Raw genomic sequence first — 20,172 nt, forward strand, 5'->3', positions numbered from 1 at the left:
AATGGTAGAGACATGGTAATTGATTTACTCAAGTGAGGAAACAAAGAACATTAAAAATGCAATTAGAGGCATGTGGTACCTAGAATCTGAAAGAGGAAGGATAAAGACCTCAAAGAATTCCAAGGGTCACATACCTGATAGGTAAAAAAGTACAGCTAAACAAATGAAAGTGTTTGTAAATCCTAAAGTAGAGAATTCAGAGTAGAGAGCATTGTTCCCCTTCCAATTGGTGAATAATTGACTGAGAACTGACTGGTTTTTTTAAACACATTTCTAAGCTGTCAGTTACCATGAAATGCAAGTCTCAGTTTAGTATCTAAGTGGTGAAAATCAAATCTTGGAGAAACATAAAAGTCTATGAAGTTGCAATGAAAAACATTAGCTAAAATGAAAGCTGAGGAATCACACAGGAGAACATAATTAAGGAAACCAACTAGAGTTCAGTTAAGAAAGAAGGCAAGGACAAACATAACTACAGAAGCTTTACAAGGATCTACACTTGAATACCTAACAAGTATCTGCTCAGGAAAAATACCCATAACTCCAGAAAAACGCAGGCAAATAGGAATAGTCAAGTAAAAATTGAAAGAGTTGTGATGAGAAGAAAAAGAGTTGCAAATACAATAAATAAATAAATAAATCAAATCAAATCAAATCAACAGCACAACAGGAAATGAGAAAATGTTTTTATAAACTGAAAACAGTGTTGAGGACACTATTCAACCCGCATGACAAAAGTTACTCATTCAAATGTACTCCATAATATTTCCAGCAAAAAAACTGTCTGAGACCTGTGAGTGAACAAGAGCTGCAATAAATGAAGCAGCTTGATGATGCAGATCAGTCACCTGGCAAAAGCAGATTTGTTTCTACTACTTATTTAATTATTTCAAATGTTACTGGCATGTTTATCCCAGCAGTATTATTTCATCTCCTAGCATGGTGCAACAACTCTTTTGCCAAAAGACTTTACAGAACTTGCCTCAGAGAAATTAGGGCTTACTAATCAATTTCAAGAGCAAGCGTGCTGCAAGAAAAATGTATGGAATTTCTTCCCGATTTCATTAGTGTAAACAAAAGAACTGCTTTTAATGAAGATCTTGTGGGTTCAATTAGATGAACACGTTCCAAACCAAATCTTGATCTTAACACGTCTCTCTGCCAGAATACAGATGAACGAACAACTAGTAGGCATTCTTTCCATCAGTCATGCCAAGACATTGCACTTAGTAGTAGGATATGGCTGCTCAAATGGCAGCTGTAGAAGTCTGAACTGTTCATAAACCAGAAAAAAAATGGTGTACTCACAGATGTGATGCTCGATGCAACACACACCAATATAAGTGTGAGAAACTGTTTCCTATTAATTTAATTAACACTAACAATATATCCAGTATGACTTTCTTTCCTGTTTATCCAACTATTTATGTCTCTGTTTGTAGTCAAGTATTCTTTTTATAAGAAGAGTACAATGCAAGTTTTTAAAATGTGTTAATATATAATGTTGAAAAAGATGCATTGAAAGGGCAAAAGAAAACCTGGCACCAAGAAGCCTTTTCTTTAAAAGATATGCGAACACTCGTTTTTAATCTGAAACACACTTGACAAAATATGAATTGTTCTATTATGTCTTTTTAATAAAAACCCAGCAGTTATTATGGATACTTTAAAAGGTATTATCCACATTAAAAAGTCAGTTACACAGCAAACCTTTTCACTCATATGAGGCATTGTGACCACCTGCTTCCCCTCTTCAAGAGTCCATGAATACCATAGTTAGTGGAGCAACCATTTTTATGGCTGTAGGACATACAGAATATGCTTCAGCTAAAATGAGAAGGTAAATACCACAAAAAAAAAATCAAAATATTTTTACTGGGGTACATTTTATATTGTTTTACTATTAAAAATTTACAAAGGAATAGAGACCCAAATTCTCTTTCATCAATTAGAAAAAGAATTCAACAACTTAGTCAAATTAGACTGCAACATACTATATTTCTTTATAAGAATGATGAACTATCACATTTGAAATAAAGTCAAATAAATTTACCTCTTTAAGGTCCTTCTATTTAAACTAAAATGCTCATCAGATGTCCAGTAAGGGAAAAAAACCTAACTATAGTCAGCATTCCTTAGCTTCCAATTCAGCTGTACGAGTAATAAAAGAATAGTGTAAAAAACAGATATCATGGATTTTGGTAACTCAAGTTACATTATGCACTAAATTTCAAAAAGCACTATTTCCATTATCAGTCTTCAATAAAACACACATTCAAAAAAATTACAATATTAATTTTTGCTACAACTAATATTATAATTGAGTCTTAATATTCTTGAGTTACTTTTACAAAGACGAGTGAAAATGTGAAATTAAGTGCATACTGTATACATGTGGTGTCAGGTGTTTGTACACTTGCTTAGGTTATCCTCTGTATCTTCATTCAAGTATGTTTTTTAACAGCAAAAACACGATATAAAGAAACAAAGAATTTATCTATAGAAGACAGAATTAGAAGACCAAATCTCCATGAAATGAAAGGGCCAAAAATACTATCAGCATAGGTGGGCACAACTAACTAAAAATTTAGGACATTATATTTTCTTATACCAGAACTGTATATGGTTTTGTGCTCAGAGTGTTAACAAATCTTTCAATTATCCTATATAATAAGTATCTTACTATCCTGTGACTGAATTTTTAGTTACTGTAACGAAGTGGAAGAGTCCACTTTTAACTTGAGACCAGGGAATATAAGAGAGACAAACTTAGTACTCAAGGAGCAGTACTGCTTTTTAAGACATTGCCAAAAAAGAAGGAAAAAAAAAAAAAAAAATCAGTTTACCATCAGCTGTGGGCCCATTTTTCAAATCTGATAATTTATTACTATTCCTTTCAAGTGCTAATTTATGGAATCCACCTAATTTTAAGAAATTAAATATGAAAACTAGATTCCATAGGAGAAATCTCAGTCCAATGGACTTCAACAGCTAAACTCTTCCCAAGATCACCGGGGCAAGAATTTCACTCCATGTAAAACATAATATACTTTGAGGCCCAAATTCTGTTAACTGATCTGCAGACACTGACTGCATTAAAGCTGGAATGAAAGCAGACTCAAGGCCCATTTAAGTAAATCAGACTAGATTACTGGGGTCTAACACTATAAATCTTTCAAAGCAGGGCATGGTATTTTATTTGTACATAAAAGGTGTCCATACGCCCATACGCACACCTAAAGCACGTATAAATAACGAAATACCAAAACTAGTAATCTAAAATCTTTTTCTATTACAGTGCACTATTTGCTGCGTTTTATTCTACATTAAGAAGAGAATAGTTTTGGCCAAAGTTTACTCATTTCTTGAAGGTTAAGAGCAGTTTTTGCCTACATGTTAAAAATGAAAGATGAGTTTAGTCCAGTCATCAAAAACTACTAACTTGTACTGCTTGCACATTAAAGACCCCATGAAAATCACTATTTATTTTTACTTGGAGTATATCAAGTTACTACATTTATGTTTATTTCCTAGCTATATATGAATATTATGGGTATATATTGATATTATCCTTTCTGAGAGTTATAAAACTGACTGGTTACATACTAATTGATGATGATAATTAAGGTTTGCTCAATTCCACCGTAAATTTCAATTCAACTTTACCTCAAGACATCTGAAAGCGAATGTCTCGGTCCTCAATTCAAAACGTGAATGTCAGTATCAAGTGTTTTCATGAAATGCATCAAAACTTGACCCTGACAGCTGCATAATAGTTGTTAGTACCATTTTCCTAAAGACAATTGTGTTATTAACTTACAGATTATTATATTTTGTGGACACTTTACAGTAACATAGCAAAGTTTCATTTTAAGACAGATTTACTGGTGCATTATTAAAACAGTAAGATGGAAACCAAAGGGTTAAACAAGGTATTAACTGCTTGATTCTTATTTCACTTAAAACTCAGTTTCATATTGTAGATTAAAATACAAAATACTAATTATCATTAAATAATAAGCTAATTCTAATTAAAACAAGGTACTAAAGTATTTACGTTATTATAAGCCATAGAGCTTATACTCAACATTTCTAGGTGAAAACTGCATCCATTTTGTCCATGCTGTAAGTTGCAAAAGTTTGTGAGATTTTCTGAATGTTTTTGCAGTACATAAACCTTTAAAGAAAAAAGTTAACAGTGCAAATATACAATATACTAATAAAAAAATACTGAATAGTTAAGAGTGTGTGAAATGTTTTTATTCCCCCAAATAATGGTATTTGCTCTGATGTTTAAATTTCTTCAGTATTATGTATAATGTATTTTAGATAAATATTTATTAGATACAACATAAAATTTTGGGGCATTTCACAGAATTGAAATTAATGTTTTACTAACTATACATTCAGCGCTTAATGTACTGGTATCAGTTAAAATGTTTACTATTAGACATATTCAAAATCTTGAGCGTTACTATAATTGAATATGTCTTATTGATGTTTTCTTTTAATAAAAAATCTAACTACTCTTTTTCAATTTTATTAGCATCTGTGTTTACTGTCCTATGTTAGATACAAAACAACCAACCAAACAAAAAACCACACTTACTCTATTTGTGCTCCATTAGCCACAAGGGCACTTACGGAATCCATACTACCAGACCGTGCTGCTTTATGAATAGGAGTTTCACCAACATAATCCTGTAAAAGTACATTATATTTTGTCAAGTACCACCACTTCAAAAATTGAAGTTCCTAAACATTCCTGACTTTAATTAAGAAAATGGACACAGTAATAATCAATTAATGAATGCAACCGCTCCTTTATTAGCATTTTAAAGACTCTGCTGGCTCTCAACTAGATTGAATGTTTCATTTAAAAAAAAATCCTTGGTCTGCCCCTTCCCCCCATACAATGGTCTAATAAAATGCATCCCTTGTAATAATCCTTGCCTCCTGGCATTTTTCCTGGACCATCATAGCTACAACATCACTCCAACATTCTTCTCTTTCACGCAATTCCCATCTCTGCAAAGAGCCTTTAAAGGAGGAATGGACAGTCTAGAGTAGGCATGTAAACTTCATTTACTGGTAATACAGCTGTGAACCAGGGGCATAGCTTCCATTCAGAATAGATCTTTTGTTGGCATTAGGTGACATGCACAAAAACTGAAGGGAGGATAAGGCCATAAAACTGAATTTCTGTTCTATACTGTCATATTCATTATGACAGTAACATCAATTGTCTGGATTCAATTTCAATTGGTTCACTCAAGGCAGAGAGTGGTGGGCAAACCACATGACCTGGGGAGAACTGGGATATGCACCATGGAGGTGATGCAACCTCCCATTTTCACTTGTTTGTAGTTGTGGTGGGGAGGGGGGGAACAGGAGTGGAGAACTAGGAACCTGTTTCACCTGAATCTTCAGGTGGCAGCCTTATTGTGTCGTCTTACTGTAAACCACCCTGAGCTTGTTGGGAAGTGGCACCTAGATCAAGAGAATACGATTCTTTTTTCCTTCCAGCATTTCTGAATCTCTTGTACCTCTCTCTCTCCATTTCCCACTTCAGCAATTGCCACTTCCTAACCTATGTGCTTTTCTTCTAACCTCACCTCCATCTGTGAAAAGGATCTTTAAGTTTTTAAGTGGCAAGTGTCACTGCTTCAGAACTGAGCTCCAATCCGATTAAAAGGAAAACAGGGAGTTCATATCTATGTTACTGTTTCAGGTACCTACAGACAAAGGCGGATTTTATTACAGTGGTTGCACTCTTCATATCTGGAAGATTCTCTCTGTAGTCATGATGCCTAGAAACTTTTTCTTTTACATGTTCTTGGTATATGGGCAATTTAAGAGTTATCCTGAAAGGAAAAAAAATGCCCTAGATTTTGTCCTTCAGATTTTTCAGGACAAGTTTTCAGATCTGGCCTAGGCCTATGGGTAAGTGTCCTCTCAGCAAGTTGCATCAAATAGTCAAGTTGCCAAAAAAACAAAGACAAGCATACAATATTGGTCATAGTTTCAGTTTAAGATTTTAACTTACTGCTTTGGATCATTTTCACATAAACTATTAAAATAAATCCTAATTTTGCTGATTGATGCAACAGACCTGTTTTTCCAAATTCTTCCATTGGATACATTGCAATTGTCCCACATGCTACAGGAAAAGAGATGAGACACTAAGAAGGTAGCTTAAGAAGGTTGCAGCTTTATTAAAAAGCACACTCGAGTTATCTAGCAATCATCCATGCATTCCAGGTTATTCTTTCTATGGTCATCCATTTCACCTACTGGAGGACTGCCAGTAGCTGGGCATCCTATTTAGCTGGTCCCAGCAGCACTGCTGAAAGCCTTCTTCCTCTCATCTAATGATTAGCAAGTCAAGAAAGAAGGGTTCATGTTCTCACTACACTGGTAGACATTTGGAGCCCCCAACCCCATTCCCCACTTCCTTAGGAATTGCCTTCTAACCTAAACCCACATCCAGTACTTGTTTGCACACCACATAAGCCTTTTTCCCCAAAACACAGCCCCCAAAATTGGGGTATATGTCTTAAGCAGAGAAGGTGATTTTCCACCAAGAACAGATTCACCATACACTGAATCCTGCTCCACAAGTGCAGTAGGAGCGGTATCATTATTAATCAAACAGCTGATGTTTCACTAATCAAGCTAACTGTTCTTCTGGCAGTTTGGGTGTGCACCAGCTACTCCTGGGTCTCTCTTTCCCTCTTTTGCACTGTTCAAACTCTTTGCAAAATCACAGATTCACCCATGGAGATCAGTCTTCAGCAGCAGCTAGGGTTTCACCTTTTAGTTAAGCATGAGATAAAGGGTGAGCGGGCAGAACATTAAGTTCTATTTCTATACAGCCATAATTATGGGAAAAAAACCCTTTCATTCTGCCCTCCCAAATATAAGGTGCTTGGTCTTATCTGGGGTTGTGATGAGCCATATTCCCCTCTCACACAACAGATTATGATAGCACTGAATTCTAAAACATGACCTATGCCACATGGTCCCTGCTTTTGGGAGAGATGGAAACAAACATAGGGGAAAGTTCCCCACACTGCCTGGTCCCACTCCCTAAAAGGGTTGACTGGCATGAAGTTTACAGAAAGACCTGCTCTGACAGTAATATCAAGATAGACAACAATGGTGAAGGGAATTTTTCTTCCCAGCATGAGTAAGCCCCAGGCCAGAGGAAGAACTTATAAACCACAGGCAGACAATTATTTCTGCTGGAGGGCCAGTTAATGAGTTCTGGTGAGCCGTCGAGAGCTGCAAAGGGCAGACCCAGGCTATGACAGGTGTCCCGCCCCCTGGTCACCATCTTGGGGCCAGAAGTCCCTCTCCTAACCCCTGACCTTTGCCAGTGGAAGTCCGCCTTTTGGGAGGAAAGGGTTGCCATCTTGGAAACGGGAAAAAAAAACAATAAAACACCTACTGACTAAAAGTCAAAAACCTATTATAACATCTTTTAATTTTATTATGAAAAATATTGTGTCGTAATTTTTGTTTGCATAGTGTATATATTAGTGATTACATATTAACTGAAAAATAAAGTCTTCCCCTTAAATATTATGGAAAGTGTGCGTGTGCAGGGGAGGGGAGTTTGTGAGGGGATGTGGCTGTACACGTTGGGGGACAATAGGGTACGTGGTGACTTGCGGGGGAGGCTGTGGTTGTGGCATTTGAAAGGTGTGAGGGAGGGTAGGGGAGCCCTCCCCCGCCCACACACACACACATTTTGCCCCCCATGGTGCAGAGGCCTCACTGTAGCAGCTCTGGCCAGTGCTGCACGTGGCAGTACTGAGCGCAGTCAGGCTGGCCCACCTCCATGGCACAGAGCTCTGCACAGTGCACATGCAGCTCCCAGCACTCGTGCGCCACTGGAGGAAGCCCCATGCAATGAAGCTGGCTGTCTTCGCCACTCCCTGTCATGCAGGTCTCAGCAATCTGCTGAAAGTGGGACGGGGGGAGCCCCACCCCTTGCTTCCCAGCAAAGTCCTGGGCAGGGCCACTGCTGCCACCACTGGGAGAGCTGCTGGGATTCCCTGTGTCCCACTCACTCCAGGTACCAGGTAGGGAAGTGACAGGGGTGGAACTGCAGCTGGGCAGAAGCGCAGAACATGGGGCAAGAGCTGACAGCAGCTGCTGCACTTTTTGCCACCACATGGCAGCACTGGTCTGAGCCACATGCCACTACACCCTGCTCACCCAAGCTCTGCACTCCCACACTCCTGCCCCCACCGGGCACAGGTTCCATGCTGCTGCCAGTCCCAGCCCTATGCTCTGCACTCCTGCCCAGTTGCAGCTCCGTCCTCACTGCTTCCATACCTGGTGCCTGGAGCAAGTGGGATGCCAGAGAAGCCAAGCAGGTCCCCTGCCAGCTGCAGCAGTAGCAGCAGCAGCTCCACTTGGACGCTACGTGCTGGCTTTTGCCCATGTAGGTGCGAGCAAGGTGCATGGGCTGGGTGGGCTACAATTAATTAGTGGGCACCCACAGGCCAGATGAAATTGCCTCGTAAGCCAGATCTGGCCTGTGGGCCGTATTTTGCCTGCCTCTGTTATAAGCCCTCCCACCTATAAGTGCTCACAAATCACAAGGCTATAGTAAATCCAGTTGTCTCGTAACACAGGCCAGAAACCCCTGAACATGAATGGGGCTAAATGCCCCCCCCCAAAAGAGAGGGATATTCCTTAAAAAGGAGCTATTAGTCCTTTTTCACCTACTGACCTAGGACAGTCAATACAATAACGCCCTCCTGTGCAACCTCTGAGGCTGTGGAGGGAGCAACACTACTCTCCAAGTAAAGATTTAGTGGATTAGCCACAAAAATAACTTTGTGTTTGTTTACAGCACCTGTAATAAGTGTTCTGTGCTTAATGTGTCAAAATTCTAATCACATCTACTTCTAAAATCCCCAGGATGCCAAATTATTTACAGTAAAGTTTTAGGTGAAAACCAGTTCTTTGTTGAGCATGAGGAAAATAGGCATGTTGGCAGTTATGCAAGGCTAGAAAACAAAAATAATTCTCACTGAAAAAGCAATGATCCCATCCCTGAACTTACAAGGCTGAATTTCAAAAGTCAATTCATTCTGAAGCACTTCCACAAAGAAGTGTGAAAGGGTTGGGAAGGACTGTGGGGGAAGGAAGGAAGTAGGTTTTTTCTTCCTGATAGGCGCAATGGGGATAGATGAGCGCACAGTTCAACAAGAGTAGACCTTTTTAAATTAATGTTACAAAATAAAGACAGAATAGTACTTATGTTAGAAACTTTTCTCTAATTTCCAGTCTAAATTTATGGTTAGTTTCTATATCCATTTGTTCTTGCGCCAAAGGGTCCATCAGTTTATAAATAGCCTTGATATTTGCTGTCTATAAATAGATGTGAGATGGAGATGGGAGTAATCATATCCTCTGAGCCTGTTTTGCAAGGCTCTAGACAAGCTTGTCTTCTCCTTATAAAACTCTCAATTTCCCCCATTATCTTAGGCCAGGGGTGCTCAATCTCTGTTAAATCCATGCTGATGTGCCCATGGGCTCAGAACTTTCATGTAGCTCTGGAGCCCACACGATGCATGCCACCACTGTCACTCAGTCCCTTTTTCCTGCTGCTGAATTCAATGGGGAAGAGGGAGGCAAACAGTAGGGATTCTCAGCTGCTGAGCTCTAGAGCCCCATGAAAACTTTGGCAGCTGGAAAAGCAGTGGAGACCCACCCTTGGTGGTTCCACGCACGCATGCCCACAGGGCTCTGGCATAGCACAAGGCTGGCTACAGCATCTGAAAATACAAATTTCAAGTTTTGAAGAAAGCCTCACTGCTCTGGGGCACCGCATAGCCCTATGTCCACCATTTGGCCATGACTCTCCACTTCAGGAAAACAGTGGTAGGGCACAAGGAAGAGCAAGTAGCTTATGGTACAGTGCTGCCAGCTGAGCAATCTCCATCTGTGATCTGAAAGAATTATTTTATTGTCGTGTCTTATGGCTGGTTTTATTTTTTGTAATGATTTTTTAATTATTTTTATAAAGTTTAAATTAATACTACAGAATACTGAACTTTTTAAATTTATATCAATAAACCTAAAATTACTAAAAAATGTATGCTTTCCTTTCTAATATTATGTAAAATACTCAATATTAGGATATGCAAAAATACAAAAAATATAATACTTCCCTATGCAGCCTGTGGCCCATTTTCAATTTTAATATTTGGCCCACTTTTGTTAAAAAAAGTTGAGCATCACTATCTTAGGCCTTGGACAGATGTACTTTTTAAGTGTGTCAGGCCACAGAGAGGCATTCAGCTCACTGAAAGTGCAAGCTCTCCCAAATACTTGCTGTTTTATTCAGGGTTATTTTTGGAGCACTTAAGACATTTTGGGACCACTTCACAGGGCATATATGCCTGAAGCATTTGAAGTGCTTCAACTGTTACATCACTCCAAAGCATTGGTAGCCCTTCCCTGCACCTGTTCCAGTTTGAATTTCTCCCCCTTGAATATAAATGACTAGAACCATATGTAATTTTCCAGTCTCACAGTGGCACTAGTACTTCCCCACTCCTACTGAAAAATGTGTCACCCAATACATCCTATGATTACAACTGCCTTTTACATAGTGTGTTAACACTGAATGGTTCATAAGCTACCAAGTCCTTCTCCATATAAATGGCTTCCAACTGGGAAATTCCCAGCTTAGAGTAGAAATTAAGAGTAGGAACTGTTGTTACTTCAGTCCTTAAGGTTATCTAGTTCTTCTTGTAAAATACTCCAATACTTTTGCATTTAATTTTTCCTTAGCTTACGTCATCACTACATTGCCACTTTTTGGTCAGTCACTAACAAAAGTATTAAACAAGATTAGTCCCAATATCAATCCTTGAAGAACTACTACTAATTTCATCCCAGACTTTTAATTCAGTGCAGCCCTCCCCCCCTTTAGCCACTTCCTTACTCACCTGACAGTTTTATCAACTTTACTTCTTCAACTTGACTAACAATTTTCCTTGTGGCAGCACTTCCAATACTTTACTGAATTCCAGATGCACCAGATCTTTTCCATCTCCTTTGTTTATAGGAGAATTTATCGTATAAAGGCATCAGGTTACTCTGGCATGACCTAGCTCTGGTAAACCCACATTATTTTTCACATCCCCCCTACCCCCCCATTTACCACCTCATCTTTATTTTTTCCTTGCAAACTGCTCTGAAGCCTTTTATGCTATTGAGGTGGAAGCTGCCTAAATCACCTCTCCCTTTAAGTAGATACTACTATTGTTATTCTCTAATCACATGGTCCCAACCCCTATCTTCATAGCTTTGTTAAAAATACATGCCACAGGAAGTGCAACGTGACTCCAAAACTGAAGTGTGTTAAGCTAAATTTTGCTTCCGCTTCTGTGGAGGGAAAGTCTATTTCCATATCCCACCCCCCTTATTCTGCCATTGCCCTGTTGGTCAACGTCATCATCCTTACTGAAAATTAGGACAAATTTTCTTAGGTTCTTGAGCCTTTCCTATTCTTAAATTAATTACCTTCACTGCACAGGAATGCCACTTCTTTTTTTGCTATACTTCTATTTTTGCTATCTATGTTAATAGTCTGAGATCTAACTAAGCTTGCCTTTGACATCCTTTCGTCTGCAAGACTCTAGATGTTGAAGCCTATGACACAGATGGTTTGCACTATCTTATGTGACTAATCTGAGATTTGCATGATCTGTGGCAGTGGTTGCAAGTGTTTGCGTCATGGTTAGGCGGTTTGGGAGCTGCTTGCTTCCTATGGACTCTTCTCTTCAAGCTGCTGGAGCCAATTCCAGTTGTGAACTTTGATGCTCTGCAGGAGACAATGACAACACTTGTTCTGATCTCTTACCAAGGTTATCCATTAGTCAATTCCAAATGCCTTCATATCCTGCTTGCTTGCTGTAGCGAAACTTGGGAAATCCTGTTGTTCTTGTTCCCTGTGATAGTCCTCGTATAGCATGTCCTTGGGTATACATCCATCTTCCAATCTGCTCAGATGGCCTACCCAGCTCAAGTGTCTCTGAGTAGGGCTGTTACACTTGGTAAATTTGCCCTTCAAAGAACCTCCGCGTTGGTAACTATCTTGCCATTTAATGCTGAGTATACAGTGTAAACAGTGTAAGTGGAAGCTTCTCTCTTGATATGCACAGGTTGTCCATGTTACCCCATTACACAAGAGTGAAAAGTACACAAGTTTTGTACACTAGCATTTTGGTCTTGATGGTAAGCTTTGAGATGTTCCATGCTCTTATAGTTAGTCTGCTGAAGGTGGTGGCAGCCTTTTCAATTCAAACATTAAGTTAATCATCCAGGCTAGGGACAGACATTACACATGAATCAGTTTAAGTGATCATAAACTGGTTTAAGCCTACAACAGAACATAAGTTCAGTGCACATAAACCAGTTTCAAAATGTCTGTAACTGGTTTGAGATGAACCTGGTTGAATATAGTATCAGACTTAACGGATCTGGGTCAAACCAGTTTATGCAGTGTCTGTCTCAGACCCCTTCCTGAATTAAGTTAAACCAAAGTCCCCCAGCATCCCAGATGCTTTGCAGCCCTGGACTGTGCTGTCTGCTTCAGAAAATAGGGCTGGCCCCATCCCTCTGCTCCCTAGCTGGAGCTCCAGCAGAGACTGCAGGCACAGCAGGGTCTGCCTTGCTTTCCCCTGCCCCCATCCCCTCTCACTGCTCAAACAGGGATTTTGCTTCCCCCCCCCACTCCAATCCCCCACAGCGCAGACCCCAGCCCCACAGACTCTAGATATGTGGCATGCTAGCTAATGCTGAGAGATGTCTGTGTGTGCCTGCTCGGACACACTGGGACAGGCAGACAGAACAGTGTCTGCTTAGGGCTTTCTGGAGCTAATCAACAGATCAGCTAATAATGTCCCTTCATTCCTTCCTTGGAAAAAGCTGTTTAAGAAGAGCGTGAACTAATGAGAGAGGCTTTTGTTTCCTTGATGTGCTGATAAACACTGTATTATCAGGCCCCTGCTGGATCCCTTGCCTGTCCAGTTTGCAGAAAGTGTGAAGCAGGGAGAGGGAGATAGAAAAGCTCAGTATCATCGATGCATGCGCTGCACACACCCCACTGAGTGCTAGCCCAAGGCTGAGGTCTGGCAACACTCCCACCCCTTCAGCAGCAAGCAGGGAAGAGCCTGGGACAGCACAGGCAGGGTTGGGGTTTATACCCTTCCCTAATCAGAGCATTCTGCCAGAGCCATGCCATACCTCCCCACTCTCAGCTCAGCACTGTCGAAGGGAAGGGAGGGTTGCTCTTGTGTCCTTTGGCTTCTAGCTTGAGCCGCTGCAGGCATGCGCCTGCATTTCTTCAGTCCAGAGGGAATGTCTGTACAGTTGCAAACCAGTTCTACCTACGTAGGTTAGACTAACCTGCAAAGACTGAATCAATTCAAACTCAGGCTTTTTTAATGTCTGTCCCTAGCCCCAGTGAGAAGCTGGTGGTCACTGTACAACCTAGGTAGCTGAACTTCTGGACTACTTCTAGCTGGTTCTCTTTAAGGGTAATAGATGAATCTTGTGGAACTCCCTGTCTTAGTACAATCATTTTCTTTAAGCTGATGGTGATAGCTAATGTCTAGCAAGCTCTTGAGAGGCAATCCATGAGTTCTCGTAGTAGGTCTTTGTCACAGGCTGTAAGGGCAGCATCATCAGCGAATGGAAGCTCCTTGATAAGCACCTTTCTAACTTTAGTTGCGACAGGTTGAAGAGTTTTTCAACCTATCTTGTGTAAATGTACATTCCACCTTTCATGTCTTTACACGTGTAGTTCAGGAGTACTGAGATTTCAAAGAGTGTGGGGACAAGAACACATCTTTGCTTCACTCTGCTTTTTATCTCAAAGCTATGAGATCTGCTTGCTTCCATCTAACGGCTTCACCGCTCCATGACTTGAGGGGGCCAACCTTGTTGAAAGCCTAAAGCTTTCTTCAGACCACTGTACATGACTTTTAGGTTTCGTGTGTCTGAGGCCGTTTGTATCCCATCACAGAGCTTAATCCAATACTAACTGGCACAGCATCTAGTTGCTCTCTGTACTTTTTTTTTTGCCTATCAAAGCCTAGCTTTGGTGTTCTCCACTGGCTTCTTGCTGTGTTCCAAATAGGCTGCAGCTTGATGCTGATGAGGTGGTAGTTTCTCAATTTTCTTATTGGATGGTCTCTTTTCCTCAAACATAGCTTTAGCCATTTCATGGATTGCAGTTTTTAAGCCTTCCCAAATTTCCTCTGCCTTGTTTGATGGCAACTTCCCAAACATGCCAAGTTCAAAAACTTTCACAAACTCTTGGCATTTCCTTTGGTTCTTGGTGCCAGTGGTACTGATTTTGGGCTTGCTCCTAGGTTTTGCTCTATGTGGTTTCTTGGCTCTAATTCTCACTTTGCTAAGGATCAGGGAGTGGTCAGTGTCACAGTCAGCACTGTGGAATGTGTGGGTCTTCTGCACTGAAGGTAGATCTTTCCTGTTAACAATAACATGGTCTGGGTTGGTGCCAGTGGCCTGATCGTGGATGTCCCTGTTGGATGTAGTCCATAACACAAGATCCCTTCTAATCAGTGTCCACATGCTCAGAGGTAAGAAGGTTCTAGAACAGCTAAACTTTCCACCTTGATGGTGTCAGTGATGCACTTACATCTGGGGTGCTTGCACAGTAGCTTGTGTGGTCCAGTACAGCACCATGTACTATATCTGAGTGCCGAGAGCACAATAGTAGGGTATCATGTGCATGTGAGCATGATTGGTGAGAAGAATGACTGACACCTGGTGCAATTTTGGTGAGTATTTAAGGAATCCTGAAGTGCGATTCAGCATGACTGGAATATGGATGCTTAAGAGGACTTGAAGTTTGAATGGTGTGCAAGCTTACTTGGTTGGTGATCATACCTGCATGTCTGAGGCATATGAGCACTGACTGTAGCAGTGAGAGAGGAGTGACCTACTGGATTGGATTATAATTGGATATTTACCTGTAAAAGTGTTATTGGATCAGGACCTCAATCATCCATTGGACTGGTAATTATCAGCAATCACCCTTCCTTCACTCTCAGTCTGAGTACCCCCTGAGGGAAAAAAACTGAGGGCCTGACTGTTACTCCAGCTCAGTGAGCCTGTGAAGTCCCTGATGCTGCCCTTCGCTGCCCCTGGCAGTTCTGTTTACAGTATACTGAAGTTAACCAGTGTATACAGTTAATGCCTGATGTTATGTACGTTTCCTACTATTAATCTTTTTTTGCTGTGATCATGAGTTTATAATATACTTTTGAACTTTATTGGAGTCTCTGTGTATTTATAGGTTATACGAGGGTAGGCTGTAGCTCTAAGTATATCCCTGGCCCCCAAATCCACCCCAAACAGAGACAGCACACAAAAGGCCCTGGGGTTGTCTGAAGAGGCCTAACAACCATCAGCCCCTTAAGCCTTCTCATAGGTGATCAGTGTTCAGGACAGCTGGTGATATCCGCCTTTCATCCCCATGACACCTTATGATGAACTTTTCCATAAAAATATGAAATCAGTAATGCATAGTTGGTTTTGGGCACAGAACTCGAAGTCAATGGCCATTTTCATTCATCTTGCCAATGCCAAAGTGTCCTAGGCAATCTGGCCATGAGTTGTCCGCGCCAACTCTTACACTGAATTTTCTGAGGAGGAATAGTTGCTCAGTTGATGGTATTCCTTTGACCACGTCGTGCAGAGCATCGTAAAATTTATCCCTGCCTGTAAAGCTCTTCCTAATAATTTTAGTACCTTTGACATGAACATGGAAGAGACCTGAAAATTCTTTTGAGTCTCTGAGATCCTCACGTCCAGAATAGTTACTTCCCTCAATTTGTCCATTTACCCTTTTCAAATGGAGGCTGTTAGCATTACACCTATTTCTTTTTAGCCTTCTTTTAAAAAATAGAATCAACACACATGAATACTGAATCCAAGTCATCTCCAATGATCAACTCTCCTATAATGCCTTTGTGGCAGATAGCAGAGTTTGGGGAGAGACTGGGATGGCAATCTGACAACTTGGCTATCATGGTCACTGCAGAGGGCAGGCACCCCTGCCCCATCTGCTTCAGGTAACCCTGAGTTGTAACTTGAGCTGGATACATTCCTGAGGGAGGAACCTGCTCCCTCTGCCCACATGACTGGCCTCATACACCTTGGTGGTGGGGAGGCTTAAACTCCCTATTGTTCTAAGCAATGACATCATGACTTGGACGGGGCTAGAGACCCTGCCAATCTACCAGCAACCAGCGATGCATTTCAAATTGGTTGCCTGGCAGCCAACAACTGCTGGCCTTCACTGGATCAGGTAAATGAGGTTATAAGGTCCATTTGTTATAGCCTGCCCAGGAGGAAGGGTGACAGCCATGATGAAGACTCTCAGAGAAGCTGGACCATCTGAAACTCACTCTCTCTCTTGAAACTCATAGAGAATGAACTGCTGGCCTCCCAAGGGAATCTCCACCTTCCTCTGGATGATACCTGTGAGTAAGCTACTCGAGATCTAACTAGATACATAGCTTGCAGTAACTCAGATGCGTGATCAAAGGCTACGATGCCACTGTTTGCGCTAAGGGCTATTCTTTGACATTGCTCCACCCCATATGCTATTCCAAACCTACTCACTGTAATCAATAAAGTTCTCCTCTGTACCTAGCAGGGGAGAATTATTGGGAGAGGGTCTAGACTACACCACAGGATCCCCTTGGCCTGGCTAAGGGAGACCTCTATTTATGCTTCAGACTAAAGGAAAGCACCCCAAGTTCTTGCAACAGGCCAAGTACCCCCTTCAGGTCTATAAAGCCCGTGTACCTCACGAGGCGCAGAGCCAATAAGAAACCAAGACTTCCGAGTGGTGGCAGCGTTACCTACAGGCTTGCAGGTGTGCCCCAGGAAGGGGATCAGCCAGACATGAGGTGCCCCCAGGGAGGCACTCAGAGCCTGGAAGGTGATCAGGCACAGTGAGGTGAGTGGCTCAGCACAGGAGCACCCCCTACTGGTCCACCACAGCCTTCACTGCCAATCAAAAGAAATAAGCATCACTTCTTGTTTCAATAACTATTTGGTAAAGAAGTATTTGTTATCAGATCCAGGGCCCAAACATAAATAAACCCTACTATTATTTGCAGCATCTGCTCTGCAATTTATATCTGACAAGTTTCCTATAATGGCAATTGTTGGCATTACTCCCTAAAGACCATTAGGGAGATCTCTACTTTTACCCATATTTGATCCTGAGGATCCAAAGTACACTTCCAACCCTAATACAGCAGAATTATTCTACAGCCAAAATTGCTTTAAGGAAGGATGACCATGTTTTATCATTGTTCCTTAATAATGCAGACTATAAAATAAAAACATTTAATGAATAAATCAATCAATCAGGATAACTTGCAAATTATTGTTAATTTGTTACCTTTCCTTTGCAGCACATACCCTTCAACACCGTCTTCCAGTGATGGCTGCTGTTCCACCATGTTTCTGTTATTCTTACCATATTTGGTTTTCCATCTAAGATTGTTATGCCTAAATTGCTTCATTTTGTTTTCCACCTGCCTGGTAGTAGCATACAAACATTTCAGTTGTTTCTTACCAATTGCACCCAGTTCACTAGTTGATAGGATTCCTTAGCAGAATCCTATCCTGTCACTAACTGTATCACCTGCCTACTACTGTTCCCATCATTATTATTACTTCCTCTTTGCCATCCATCCTTCTACCCACTGACATACCTTTATTCCCTATCATATCTTGCTGTGACCTAAAGCCAGGCACAGAGGTCATCCTACACTGCCCCTCTACCTTCTCCCCTCTTTTCTTAGCTTAATGCTCTTATCAGTTGTACCAACCTTAATCCTAGAAGGCTATTTCCCAAAGTACGCACATGAAGTCTAGCCTTTGAGAAAAGAGCTCTTCCTGTGGTTGCGTCAGTGGTTAAGATATCCCAGTTCCTTCCTTGGAGCACAAATTCAAGCCATCTTTTTTTCTCCATTATCTTAATACGCCTTTGCCCCTCCCCCTTTTTATGAGCTGAAGGAGTTCTATTGAAAAAAAAAAATCACTTGAACCTCTACTGCTTTGAGAATCTTCTGTAGTTTGGCAATCATCATTATCCTAGGTCAATTTCAGCAAGAATCTTGCATCTTTTCCCTAATAAGTAGACTCCAGGCACACAAACCTGCTTCTTCCTCACACTGGTGTAAGTCTCTGGTCCACTTCTTCAATTCTGCCTTCTGTCTGAAGATCATTCTGCCTTCTGTTGTGTCTCAGAGTCTTCTGTATTTCAGCCAAGTATCCCCCAAGGCTCATTTCCTTGGGAAGCTCCATTGTGTCCTATGCCTCTATTCTCATGGGCTACTCTCTTCTTCCTTGACACCCCATTTTAGGTTTCTGCCTATTTATATTTCTCCCCAATTCTCCTCTTCAATCTCCAGCACAACAAATTTATTCCTCAAATCTTAACTCCTCTGCTAGTCTTATTTCTCTGCCTTGTCCTACAGTCACTTCCTTCTACTTTCTTTCATCCTGTTGTTTAAACATATCTTGAGTCATTCTTGCATTTCGGTCTCTTCCCCGTTATTTCCTCAGCTCCCAGTCTGAGCTCCACAATTACCTCGAGTTGTACACCACTGGTCCTTGGACCTTCCCCTCTCTGAGTTGTTAGCCAAGAACAGCATGCCTCAGTCTCTCTGCTGGTCTGCAATTTTTCAGCTCCTCTTTACCATTACAAGTTTTCTTCTCGTTGTTTCCATCTTCAGGAGAAGCAAGAAGCCTTTCCCTACTAACTAAGAAGTAACTTGTAGAATTTTGCTATGTCTTAGAAAAGAAAAATTAGGAAAACAAATACATGCTAAAATAAATGCAGACCCTGCTTTTTATTAAAATGAGCATTTTCACTCAATAATGGTGGTCTGCTACCAGCTTCCATGGTTTAATTAGATATGGTATAGACACTTTTGCAGACCATAACATACTAAGCCACTGAAAAAGTCTGTATCTATTAAAAATAGGCATTTTTAACATGAGAATTTGTGGTTCTGCTACAGACCCCAGTGATCCAATATAACCTTTTGCTCAAGCCACCATCCATACCTCAACTTATTGTGCGAAAAGAGTGTTCTTCAATAATTAAGTGGTCTTATACAGTTCATACTATAGTTGTCATCAGCCGACTTCCTTTATAAATTTTGATGAGATGCTTATGCTTTCCACAGTTGATCTTTACAATGCTGATAATCTCCATAAGCGTATTAAATTATTGTTTAAGGCATAAACACACTTTTAGATACAAAGACAAAACAAAGTATTAGTTCATACCTGCTTGTTTATGTTGGCCCCTGCTTGAATCAACCAGATCAGGCACTGAGGATGTCCTCCAAAAGCAGCAATATGGGCTGGTGTTTGGGCAAAACGTGTTGTAGAGGCATTTACAGTAGCTCCAGCTCTCACTAACTGTATTAGGCACTCCAGCTTTAAAGATACATGAACAAAAACTATTTAGAAATATTATGCATCATACATATTAATTGATAGTTATGTACTGATAGTTAAGTTGAAAGAAATAGCAGGAAAGTATCAGCTAAATTAATTATTGCTGGATTAAAATATACTAAGTTTCTTATCAGGCAAGATATCAAAGTTATTAAGCCACTATCAAGCAATCAAAAACACTTCCTTCTGCTTGAAGATAAACAAAATTTGACATCTTAAGTAGAAGCAGGCAATTATTTTGGCTGGAGAGCCATTTAATGAGTTCTGGTGAGCTGTCAAAGGCTGCAAGTGTAGCCTCACCCCCCTAATAGGTGCCCCATCCCCTAGTCGCCATCTGGGAACCAGAAGTCCCATCCCCACATGCCGCTCCCCTATAATCCTCAACTGTTGCCACCATAAGTCCCTCACCCTTGCCTCCCATAAGTATTCCTTTTGGAAGGGGGCTGCTATCTTAGAACCAGAAAAACACCAGATCATACACCACAAACAAAACCTACTTTAACATATTTTAATTTTATTTAAAAAAAGTGTTTTTGTCTTGATTTATGTACATTTGCATAGGATATATAGAGGTGATTGCATAACTCAAAAACAAAGCCTTAGGCTTGCATAGTGTGTGTG

The 20,172-nt window shown here is 40.8% G+C and overlaps 1 protein-coding gene and 1 long non-coding RNA gene across 3 annotated transcripts in view; both read right to left on the reverse strand.

Annotated features, from left to right (window-relative positions):
* ANKRD10 (ankyrin repeat domain 10) overlaps nt 1-20,172 on the reverse strand; it is a 49,626-nt gene that overhangs the window by 24,115 nt on the left and 5,339 nt on the right. For both annotated transcript variants that reach the window (XM_019524229.1, XM_019524230.1), the window contains exons 2-3: nt 19,378-19,530; nt 4,610-4,701 (exon numbers count right to left, since the gene is read on the reverse strand). In XM_019524229.1, coding sequence (XP_019379774.1) covers nt 4,610-4,701; nt 19,378-19,530 — 245 coding nt within the window. The remainder of the gene's footprint in view (nt 1-4,609; nt 4,702-19,377; nt 19,531-20,172) is intronic.
* LOC109302607 lies at nt 4,897-6,946 on the reverse strand. The gene is made up of 2 exons (XR_002098860.1): nt 5,419-6,946; nt 4,897-5,039 (listed from the first exon to the last, which is right to left on the reverse strand). It is a non-coding gene; the product is annotated as an uncharacterized LOC109302607 (long non-coding RNA).

This window comes from Gavialis gangeticus, unplaced genomic scaffold, assembly GCF_001723915.1.
Source record: "Gavialis gangeticus isolate Ggan-Ray unplaced genomic scaffold, GavGan_comp1, whole genome shotgun sequence".
NCBI lineage: Eukaryota > Metazoa > Chordata > Crocodylia > Gavialidae > Gavialis > Gavialis gangeticus.